General features: G+C 65.8%; 1 protein-coding gene across 1 annotated transcript; it reads right to left on the bottom strand.

The window, feature by feature from the left end:
• Nucleotides 1-277: 277 nt before the first annotated feature.
• LOC103165632 (zinc finger protein 436-like) lies at nucleotides 278-8261 on the bottom strand. Its single transcript, XM_039913974.1, has 6 exons — nucleotides 8021-8261; nucleotides 5256-5783; nucleotides 3760-3886; nucleotides 3094-3207; nucleotides 2544-2626; nucleotides 278-2330 (listed from the first exon to the last, which is right to left on the bottom strand). Exons 2-6 carry the CDS (start codon nucleotides 5751-5753, stop codon nucleotides 738-740), a joined length of 2415 nt encoding a protein of 804 aa, XP_039769908.1. The 5' UTR covers nucleotides 5754-5783; nucleotides 8021-8261; the 3' UTR covers nucleotides 278-737.
• Nucleotides 8262-11612: the final 3351 nt, after the last annotated feature.

An 11612-nucleotide genomic window follows, 5' to 3' on the forward strand; every position in this document is an offset into this window, starting at 1 on the left:
GCCGGGCGCCGTCCTAAGCGCTGGGGTGGATCCGAGCCGATCGGGTCGGACGCGGTCCGTCCCACCCGAGGCTCGGGCTTACGGCCCCGTTTTCCAGATCGGAGGCAGGGAGAAGCGACTCGCCCTCCGGGCCGCGTCTCCCCCTCTAGACCGTCGGCCCGACCCGGGCGGGGAACGTGCCTGCTGACTCTGCTCTACGGTCCTCGCCTAAGCACTTACTACGGTGCTCTGCACGTAGTAAGCGCTCGAGAAATACCAGCGGTGGACGACGCGGAGGCGGGATCGGAACCCAGGCCCCCCCCCCCCCCGCTTCTCACACCGCCCCTTTCCAGCGGGACGGGGGAGGACCCGCCTGTTTCTAGCCGGGGAATCTGGGTCCGCCCGGGGAAGGGTCAGCGCGGGCAGGGAAGGAACGTGGCTACCGGCTCCGACGGGCCGTCCTCTCCCCGGGGCTCGGGACGGTGCTCCGCGCAGGGTAGGCGCCAGGTGAATACGACCGATCGCCCGATGCCGACACGTCCCCTCCGCGGAGCGTCCGGGCCCGGCTTAGATCGGGGCCGAATCGCCGGCCTCCGGACCGCTCCCGGTGCCTCTCGGCGGGGCGGCTACGCCTCCGGGTCCCCCCCGTCCCCCCCCGACCGGACGGGGGCCACCCCCCGCCGCTTCCCCGCGCGGCTCCGGGGGTCGGGACCGGGCGCCCGCCGCCGGACCTCGGCCCGGGGGGCCCCCCGGCCCCCTCACACGCGGAAGATGTAGATGGTCTCGTCCCGGAGGGCCCCGCCCGGCAGGCCGGGGTCGCCCAGGGGCAGGGTCCCCATCCCGAGCAGGTGCAGGCGGGGCTGCTGGGCCGCGTGGACCCGCTGGTGCCGCACCAGGTGGGCCTTCTTGCCGAAGCGGCGCTCGCAGTCGGGGCAGGGGAAGGGCCGCTCGCCGGTGTGGGTGCGCTGGTGGGTCAGCAGGTGGGCCCGCTGGTTGAAGCGCTTGCCGCACAGCACGCAGGGGAAGGGCCGCTCGCCCGTGTGGATCCGCTGGTGCCGCACCAGGTCCTGCTTGAGGCCGAAGCGCTTCCCGCACTCGGGGCAGGGGTGCGGCCGGCTCCCGTGGTGGGACTTCTGGTGAGCCAGGAGGGCGGACTCGCGGCAGAAGCTCTGGCCGCACCGGGGCCAGGGGCAGGGGTGCGCGCCGGCCCGGCCGCGCCGGCGGGCGTCCGGGCGCGCCTCCCTGCCGAACCCCTTCCCGCGCTCGGGGCAGGCGAGGTCCTGGGGGGGCCCGGCCGGGCCCGGCCTCCACGCCGGGCCCGCGCCGCCGGGGCCCGGCCCCTCCTCGGCGTGGACCCGCTGGTGGCGGCTCAGGTGGGTCTTCTTGCTGAAGCGCCGGTCGCAGCGGGCGCAGGGGTAGGGCCGCTCGCCCGTGTGCACCCGGGTGTGGGTGACCAGGTGGGCCTTCTGGCTGAAGCGCTTCCCGCACTCGGGGCAGGCGAAGGGCCGCTCGCCCGTGTGGACCCGCTGGTGGCGGATCAGGTCCTGCTTGTGGCCGAAGCGCCGCTCGCACACGGGACAGGGGAAGGCCTTCTCCCTGGGGGGCGGCGGGAGGCGGGGCCCCGGGCGGGGGCCGGCCGGCCCCTCCTCCCCGTGGGTCTTGCGGTGGACGGCCAGGCCCCTCTTCCGGTCGAAGCGCTCCCCGCACTCGGGGCAGGCGAAGGGCCGCTCGCCGCCGTGCCGCCGCTGGTGGGTCACCAGGTTCTTCTTCCAGGTGAAGCGCTGCCCGCACTCGGGGCAGGCGAACGGCTGCTCCCCCGAGTGGCAGCGCAGGTGCCGCCCCAGGTCCTCCCGCTGGCCGAAGCTCTTGGGGCAGTGCGGGCAGGAGAAGGGGCGCACGCCCAGGTGGGTGTGACGGTGCCGCACCAGGTGCGTCTTCTTGCGGAAGCTCTTCTCGCAGTCGGGGCAGGGGAAGGGCCGCTCGCCCGTGTGGATCCGGAAGTGGGTCATCAGGTGGGTCTTCTGGACGAAGCGGCGGCCGCAGTCGGGGCAGGGGTAGGGCCGCTCGCCCGTGTGGGTGCGCTGGTGCCGGGCCAGGTCCTGCTTGTGGTTGAAGCCTTTGCCGCACTGGCCGCAGACGAAGGCGCGGCCCCTCGCCGGCGGCCCCGGGGCGGCGGCCGGGCGGGCCGCGGGGCCGCGGCCGTCCCGGCCGCCGACCCGGGACGGCCGGGCCCCCGCCGGGAAGGCGCCCGAGGGCGACCCCCGGACGTCGCCGGCCTCGTCGGCGTGGGCCGCGCCGCCCGCCGGCGAGTCCTCCGGCGGCACGGGCCGGGTCGGCCCCCCGGGCTCCCTCTGCCCGGCCCCCGGGGCCCGCGGGGCCGGGCGGCCGGGCGACGGCGGGGGGGCCTCCGCGGCCACGCCGTGCCGCCGGCCCCGGCCGGGGGGGTCCGGCTCCCGCGGGGGTGGGGGCCGAGGGCCCCCCGGGCTCTCCCGCTCAGGAGGCGCCGGGGGGGGCTCCTCCCGCGGGGCGGGCGAGGGGGAGGCCGGGGGCGCGGGAGACGGGGGCGGCGGGGGCCGGGCCCCGGGCGGCTCCACGGGCCCGGCGGGACTCTGGAGGACGCTGCCGCGCTCGCCGTCCGGCCCGCCGTCTGCGTTGGGGCGACAGAGGGGAAAGGCGGGATCGCTACCGGCGCCGCCGCGCAGCTGCCGACCCCCTCCCCGCCGGACCCTCGGGCCGGCCCGGAGGGGAACGGCCGGCGGTTCTCCGGGCGGGCCCGGCCCGGGGCCCAAGGGGGGGGGTGACCCCGGGACGCGCTATGCGCCGGGCACCGTATTAACCTCTGGGGCAAATGCAAGTCCCGCGGGTTGGACACGGTCCGTGTCCCACGTGGGGCCCCCGGCACCGTTCCCCCATTTGACAGACGAGGTCCCCGAGGCGCACGGCAGACGAGCGGCAGAGCGCGGGATTAGAACCCAGGTCCTCCTGCCTCCCGGGCCCGCGCTCTCCCCGTTAGGCCACGCCGCCTCTTGATTTCGGCCCCGTCACCCCCGGCCGTGCCCGACCCCTGGCAGGGGCCCACTCCCCCTCGAGGGAACCCCCGACCCGCTCACTCACCCGGGAGGGCCGAGGTCGGCACGCCCTTCGGGGCCGGGTGCCCGCCGTCTCCGACGCCCGGCTCCTCTTCGCTTTTGATCTGCGTCTCCAGGTCGGGCTTGGGGGAGAGCCCATCTGCCCACGGACGACGGGGGGACGGCGACGCCGGCCGGGCCGTTCGCGACGGGATCCCGACGTCCGCGGGGAATCAGTGAAAACGGAGGGTCGCGGTTTAGTTTTGTAATAACGGTCGGTTCCTCCATCTTTATCGACCTCACCCGCCGCCCTTCCGCCGCCCTTCCCGTCTCCCTTCGGCTCGGCGCCCGGGGGGACGCGGTGGACGCTGCGGCGGGCGGGGACGGGGTGGGGTTTTTTTTTTTTTTTAGAAGAGGTCGGGAGACCTGGGACGGGTGAGGCTCGGTGTCGAACGCTTGGGGAGGTTAGAGGGCGGGGGGGGGGGGGTCTTTGAATACGGCGGAGGTTACTCATCCGTAGGGAAGGTCCAGATGTTAGGCCAAAAGACACCGGGGTCTTTGACCGCCCCGGGAGGGTGGGCAGTGGAATCGGGGTGAGACGGGTGCCGCGGGGGCGCCGCCGCCGGCCTCGACCGGGCCCTCTCCCGGCCCCGGGGGCCCCTCCCGCCCCACGCCCGGCGTCCGGTCTCCCCCCGCGGGTCGGGACGCTCACCCAGGGAGGCCACCAGCTCGTAGTTGCCCCGCATCACGTCCCGGTAGAGCTCCTTCTGCCGCCCGTCCAGCGCCGCCCACTCCTCCCGCGAGAAATAGACGGCCACGTCCTCGAACGTCACCGGCACCTGCAACGCCCGCCGGTGCCCGGTCGGTCCCCGCGGCCCCGTCGCGAGCGCCGCGGGGCTTTTGGCCAAGTGCTGGGGGGTAGGGGCTTTGCCTCGAGCTCGGTCCCCGCCCTCGGGGAGCTTCCGAGTCAGCGGGAGACCTACGGCGCTTACCGAACGCTTACTGGGTGCGACGTCCTGTGCCGAGAGCTTGGGAGAGGACGCTAGAGTTGGCAGACGCGTCCCGATGTGACCTAAACGCCCGCCGCACACCCCGGCTCAAGCGGTTCCCTCGCGTCGGCCCCCGGTGCTCGGTACGAGGCTTGGCGCGTAGGAGTGACCGCTTTTTTTTTATGCGCCCGTTAGACACTTACTCCGGGCCGGGCTCTGTACGAAGCGCTGGGGTAGATCCGAGCTAATCGGGTTGGACCCTGTCCCCACACGGGGCTCACGGTCTTCTCTCCCATTTTACAGGTGAGGTAACTGAGGCCCAGAGAAGTGAGGCGACTGGCCCGAGGTCACGCAGAACTAATTCTCTTCCCCTCTTCAAAACTCTACTTCAGGCTCACCTCCTCCAAGAGGCCTTCCCAGACCGAGCTCCCCTTTTCCCTCCGCTCCCTACCTCCACCTCCACCTCCCCGCAGCTAAACCCTCTTCTCCCCCCTCTCCCTCTCCTCCTCCCCCTCTCCCGTCCCATCCCCTCGGCACCGTACTCGTCCGCTCGACTGTATATATCTTCGTCACCCTATTTATTCCGTTAACGAGATGTACGATCACCCTGATTCTATTTATTTGCTATTGTTTTAACGAGATGCTCTTCCCCTCGATTCTCTTGATCGCCATTGCTCTTGTCTGTCCGTCTCCCCCGGTTAGGGGACTGTCTCTCTCTGTTACCCATTGGTACATTCCAAGTGCTCGGGACGGCGCTCCGCACCCAGTAAGCGCTCAATAAATATTACTGCACGAATGAGAGATGAGTAGGGGAGGCGGGATTAGAACCCAGGTCCTCTGCCTCCCAGACCCGGGCTCTTCCCGCTGGACCCCGCTGCTTTTTAGAGGTTGGCAGGAAGGCGGGGTTGGGGGAAAGGAGAGAGGTGGGAGAGGATCAGCCCGGAGGCCGGGGGCAGCGGGTGAGAGGTGGGAGAATCCAGCCTGGGGCGGTGGGGGAAACGGGAATCCTCCTTCGGGTCTCTCCTCATTGCGCCGTACCGCCCTCCTCCCTCCCGGCCCTCGTCGCGGCCCTACGCCAGGGACGAAGGGCAGAGATCGCAAGAGATAGGGCACGCGCAGAAGACGCTCTCACTGCCAGCAAGAGAGCAAAATCCCATTCTAGAAGAAAAACCAATCGCCGCCGCGGGTTCTTCCAAGAGGGAGAGAGAGGCGCGATCACCTGTTTGCGGGGATGGGCCAGGTGCACGTTTTCGATGTCGCCTTCCAGGAACCTCAGGAGCACCAGGATCCTGGGTTCCGTTTCGAGCGCCTGGTAGAACTTCCGCAGCAGTCGGACGGCCTGCAGGGCCTCGCCGGGGCTCGGGCCCGATCCCTCTCTCTCCCCATCCTCCTCCCGTTGTTCCCGTTCCTCCTCTTCCCTCGCCTCGTCCGCCTCTTCGCCTCCCGCGCTCCCGGCCGGGGGCTCGGAGGCGGCGGGGCCGTCGCCCAGGGCGGGGAAGACGTCCGCGGCGAAGCCGGCGACGTCTCCCTTCTCTCGGCCGCTCCACGGGTCGGACGCCGCCGAGGTCGCCAGCCGGGACTCGGGACCCTCGGCCTTTTTCCCGTCGTCCCGCTGGAAGGCAGGCTCGCCCCGGCCCTTCTCCTCCATGCTCGGGGGCTTCCGGCGGTTGCCGGCACGTGGGGCGAGGGGGGCCTCTGGACCGTCCCAGTCCGGCATTGGAGGCGCCCCGAGGGTCCGCCCGGGTGCCTGGGAAGAGACGGGAGGGGTTGAGCCGTGCCTGTCCTGATCTTCCCGTGCGCCGGCGCGTCCTGAGGGAGAAGGAAGGTGGCCCAACTTGCCCGCTGGCTCCGATCCCGACTCCCCGAAGGCCGCCTTCTTCTTTGAAGGGGGCTCCTTCGAGGCCCGGTCCGGTGGACGACCATCTTGACTACCAAGCGGACCCCCGCGGCCACGGGGAACAAAATTCTCTACCCCGAAAAGTAGATCCCGAGCTCCGTCCCCAACTCCTCGACCCATCGATGGTATTTATGGAGCGCTTACTACGCAGCACGGCCCAGCGGATAGAGCACGAGCCGGGGAGTCACGAGGACCTGGGTTCTGATCCCGGCTCTGGGGCGACTCGCTTCGCTTCTCCGCGCCTCAGTCCGTCGGCTGTGAAACGGGAGGGACGACTGTGGGCCCCCCGTGGGACGGGGGCTCTGCCCACCCCGCTTCCCGGCCTAGTGAGAAGAGCCCGGGCCCGGGAGTCAGAGGGCGTGGGTTCTAATCCCTCCTCCGCCACGTCAGCTGCGTAACCGTGGGCCTCAGTCCCCTCACCTGTAAAATGGGGACGAAGACCGTGAGCCCCTGCAGGGACCGTGTCCAACCTGATTACCTTGTATCTTACAACGGTGCTGGGCACCCAGTAAGGGCTTAACGAACACCGCAGTGCCGGGCACACAGTGAGCGCTTCACAGATACCACAGTTATGTAGTAAGCACCTGGGAGAGTACAACGTGCACCGGAATTACTGCCACCAGGCCCTTCTTCCCTCCCTTCTCGTGCCAACCCTGCCCCTTCGCCCCGGATTTAGGGTCGTCTGGGGGAGGAAGGGAAAGGAGGAAAGCGTCCGGGGCGGACTCTCGAGGCCCCGAGAGACATCTCTTCGGAAATAATAATAATATCATTACTGATTGTGGCATCTGTTAAGCGCTTACTACGCGCCAGGCACTGGGGTGGATACGAGCAGTTCGGGGTTGGGCCCGGTCTCTGTCCCACGTGGGGCTCCCGGGCCCAGTCCCCATTTGACAGGGGAGGGAACTGAGGCTCAGACAAGTGAAGTGACTTGCCACAGAGCGGACAACTGGTGGAGCCGGGATTGGGACCCAGGCCCGGCGTCTATCCGCTACGCCACGCTGCTTCGGTAGCGGCTGAAATCCCAAGAGATCCCGCCAGAGAGTCCCATTCAGACCCCGAGAGACCCCCAGCAGAGACAACCATTCAGAGACCCCCGCCAGAGGCAGCCAGAGACTGCGGGAGACCCCGCTGCGGAGAGACAGCTAACCAGAGATCCCTGCCAGAGACAGCTAATCAGAGACACCCCTCCAGAGACAGCTAACAGAGAACCCCGCCAGAGATAGCTAACAGAGACCCCTCCAGAGACATCTAACAGAGACTCCTTCAGAGACAGAGACTCCTTCAGAGACAGAGACCCCTCCAGAGACAGCTAACAGAGACCCCACCAGAGACAGCTATCAGACCCCCCCCCTTCAGAGACAGCTACCAGAGACCCCGCCAGAGAGATCTATTAGAGACCCCCCCCTCCAGAGAGAGCTACCAGAGACCCCACCAGAGACAGCTACCAGAGACCTCTCCAGAGACAGAGACCCCTCCAGAGACGGCTAACAGAGACTCCTCCAGAGAGAGCTAACAGAGACCCCACCAGAGACAGCTAGGAGACCCCACCAGAGACCCCTCCAGAGAGAGCTACCAGGGACCCCCTCCAAGACAGAGATCCCTCCAGAGACAGAGACCCCACCAGAGACAACTATCAGAGACCCCCTCCAGAGACAGAGATCCCTCCAGAGCAGCTCCCAGAGACCCCTCCAGAGCAGCTAACAGAGACCCCTCCAGAGGAGCTCCCAGAGACCCCTCCAGAGCAGCTAACAGAGACCCCCTCCAAGCCAGAGACCCCCCCCCAGAGCAGCTAACAGAGACCCCTCCAAGCCAGAGACCCCTCCAAGCCAGAGACCCTTCCAGAGCAGCTAAGAGATCCCTCCAAGCCAGAGACCCCTCCAAGCCAGAGACCCCTCCAGAACAGCTCCCAGAGACCCCTCCAAGCCAGAGACCCCTCCAGAGCATCTCCCAGAGACCCCTCCAAGCCAGAGACCCCTCCGAGCCAGAGACCCTTCCAGAGCAGCTAAGAGATCCCTCCAAGCCAGAGACCCCCCCCCCCTCCAGAGCGAGCCCTGCCGAGCCCCCGGGGTTGTCCCGTTGGCCCTCACCGTGCCGGGGTGGGCGTTGGGTGCGTGAGGCTTTCGGCGGACCCCCCGGGCCGCCCCCTGCCCTTTCCCCTCCCCCTCCGCCCCCCAAGGAGCGGCCCGACCACCGAGAGCGGCGCCGGCGCGGCAGGGCGGGCGGGCCAGGAGGCCCCCGACACCGCCCCGCAGCCACTTCCGCCTCCCCTCTAGCCACGCCGGAGGACTGGCCGCCTCTATGGTCCCCAGCCCCTGACACAGGGGAAGGACAGAGAAGGGGAAGGACAGAGAAGGGGAAAGGGGGGGGGGGGGGAAACAGATAATAACCATCACGTTGGTATTTGTTAAGCGCTTCCTCTGGGCAGAGCACCGTTCTAAGCGCTGGGGGAGATACAGGGTCATCAGGGGGGCCCACGGGAGGCTCCCAGTCTTCATCCCCATTTGACAGATGAGGGAACTGAGGCCCAGAGACGTGACTTAGAAATAAAATAAATGGTGGTATTCGTTAAGCGCTTACTATGTGCAAAGCACTGTTCTAAGCGCTGGGGGATACAAGGTAATCAGGCTGTCCCACGTGGGGCTCACAGTTTTCATCCCCATTTGACAGATGAGGGAACTGAGGCCCAGAGAAGTGAAGTGACTTGCCCAAAGTCACACAGCTGGCAAGTGGCGGAGCCGGGATTCGAACCCATGAACTCTGACTCCCAAGCCCGGGCTCTTTCCACTGTACCACGCTGACTTGCCCACAGTCACACAGCTGACAGGTGGCAGAGCCGGCATTCGAACCCGCGACCTCTGACTCCCAAGCCCGGGCTCTTGCCACTCAGCCGCGCTGCTTCTCTGTATATACGCTATTTGTTAAGCGCTTACTCTGTGCAGAGCACTGTTCTAAGCGCCGGGGGAGATCCAGGGTCATCAGGTGGGCCCACGTGAGGCTCCCAGTCTCCCCGTCAGATGAGGTCACTGAGGCCCAGAGAAGTGACTTGCCCCCAGTCACACAGCCGACAAGTGGCCGAGCCGGCATTCGAACCCACGACCTCTGACTCCCGAGCCCGGGCTCTTTCCACTGAGCCACGCTGCTTCCCTGTGCTATTTGTTAAGCACTTACTATGTGCGGAGCACTGTTTTAAGCGCTGGGGGAGATTCAGGGTAGTCGGATTGTCCCACGTGGGGCTCACGGTCTTAATACTCATTTTACAGATGAGGCAACTGAGGCCCATATTCCTGCTCGCTCCCCTTTCCCCAGAAATCACCCCTTTAACACAGCCCCTTAAAGGGGGTGGTCCGGCCTCCCAGAGCTCTGTACTAAGCGTTTTGGAGTCTACAGTAGCACAGTAAACAGACACATTCCCCGCCCGTAGCGATCTTACAGTGTCCACCCCGTGCCCTGTAAGGGAGGTGGCGCACGTAACCCTCTTTCACAGGTAGGAAACTGAAGTCACCCAGAAAGCTGGGTGTGAATTGGGGGGTAATAATAATAACAATGTTGGTATTTGTTAAGCGCTTACTATGTGCAGAGCACTGTTCTAAGCGCTGGGCTAGACACGGGGAATCAGGTTGTCCCACGTGGGGCTCCCCGTCTTCATCCCCATTTTACAGATGAGGTCACTGAGGCCCAGAGAAGTGAAGTGACTTGCCCACAGTCACCCAGCTGACAAGTGGCAGAGCTGAGATTCGAACTCGTGACCTCTGACTCCAAAGCCCGTGCTCTTTTCCAAAGGATCCCTAGAGGCCCCAGACTGTTCTTAGAAATCGCCGGCACGTAGGCCCGGAACCAAACCGGGTCACGCTCGGCATTGGATTCCTTTTCTTCGGTCAAGATCTGCCCCCGTCCGCTTCCTCCCGGGCAGCCAATCCATGAAGCGAGGGCAGCTTGACCGAGGAATACTTTGACACATACTTGACCGTAACAGTTCCTGCTTGTGTTCTTAGCCCTGACCTCAGGGTCTCCTCCTAGAGACTCACGGTTCAGCCGCCGAGCGAAGGAGCGTGGCCTAGGAGTCAGAAGCTCTACCGCTTGGCAGCCGTGTGACTCTGGGCAAGTCACTTCACCTCTCCGTACCTCATCCGTAAACAGGGATTAAAGCTGTGAGCCCCATGCGGGGCTTAGTACAGTCCCTGGACCCCAAGTCCGGCCCAGGGTCGATCAGCAGGAGGATCTTCCGGCTCCGCGGGTGCTGCTCTCGGTCCCGCTGCCGCAGCTCCGCCCGGAACAGGGCCGGCGTCATCCGGGCCCTCGGGTGGACCGAAAAGAAGTCGGGCGTCCGCTCCGGGACCGGCTGGCACGGCGGTCCGGAGAGGGGCGATTCCCCCACAGCACCAAGCGGCACTTTTCCGTCCCGCTCACGTTGGCTCACACGAGCGCCGTGATCCGCCGTCTCCCGTCGTCGCCAGTCGTCCCGAAAACCAAGCCCGACTGGTCGGCGCGGAAGACGACCCCCTCACCGAAGCCCGCCCGCAGAGACGCCCACCCGCCGCCCACTCCCCGCCCGCCTCGGGACCCCGGGTCTCGGCTCCGCCGCCCTGGGCGAAGCGGACGTCGTGGCGGAGCTGGAACCGGAGGACTCAGTCGCCGGAGCACACAGGGTTTTCGTCCACCACCGTGGCCGTGAGTTCTCACGCCTTGACCGCGAGCCGGGGCCGGCTGATGGGCACGTTTCCCGCTCCTCGCTCTTGGAATCATTTCAACGGGGCCTCACTGAAGTCTCTCCGGGCGAGTCTCGGCAGTCTTCCGGTCCATCCTGCTGGAATGCACCGGGAATCTTTGCTCTGATCTTCCGTATGGCCTACACCGTCGAGCCCGCTAACTGAAACTCCCGGCCCACCTCAGCTCTCTTTTTGCCTTTTTCAATTTCCCGTATAACCTGCACCTTCTTCTCCACACCCAGAAAGCTCCATTTGCCGCTGATTGGAGCGGATCACAAGAGAGGCCTGTGAAGAGAAGAGACGTTGTGATATTTCCCTCTCAGCCTCTCAGTCGATAGTGGTTTTGGAGCACCAGTTGTGTGCAGAACACTCTGATAAGTGCTTGAGAGATGATCTGGTTGGAAGCCCTGTCCTCAAGAGGCTTGAAGTCCAGAGGGGAAGCCTATAGTAATTTACCGATAGAAGAAAAGGAAAGTGATGAGAAAGGGCTCTCAAAGTCTCCTTTATTCGTATTTCCTTGTAAAATTGCACGTTCCCTGTCGTGCTGTCCAGATGGGAGTCTCCGTCTGAGCCACTCCTCAAATCGTCTCTGCCATTTTCACCTTTTCTTTCATGCTATTTGTTAAGTGCTCACTAAATGCCAGGCACCGTACCAAGCGCTGAAGTAGCTACAAGTTCATCAGGTTGGACACAGTCCCTGTCCCACATCGGGCTCACAGTCTTAATCCCCATTTTACAGATGAGATAACCGCGGTACAGAGAAGTGAAATGACTTGACCAAGGTCACGCAGCAGACAAGTGGCAGAGCTAAGATTAGAACCCAGGTCTCTTTGAATCCCAGGCCCGTGCTCTATCCACTAGGCCATGCTGCTTCTCAAGATCTGGGGCTTTTCGCTCTTACAGAGCAACAAGGGGCGGCGGGTGGCCGGAGAAGATCCTGAACCGAAGAAAAGAGATGTGTCTGCGTAGAAAA

Source organism: Ornithorhynchus anatinus, chromosome 13 (genome assembly GCF_004115215.2).
Source record: "Ornithorhynchus anatinus isolate Pmale09 chromosome 13, mOrnAna1.pri.v4, whole genome shotgun sequence".
Taxonomy (NCBI): Eukaryota; Metazoa; Chordata; class Mammalia; order Monotremata; family Ornithorhynchidae; genus Ornithorhynchus; species Ornithorhynchus anatinus.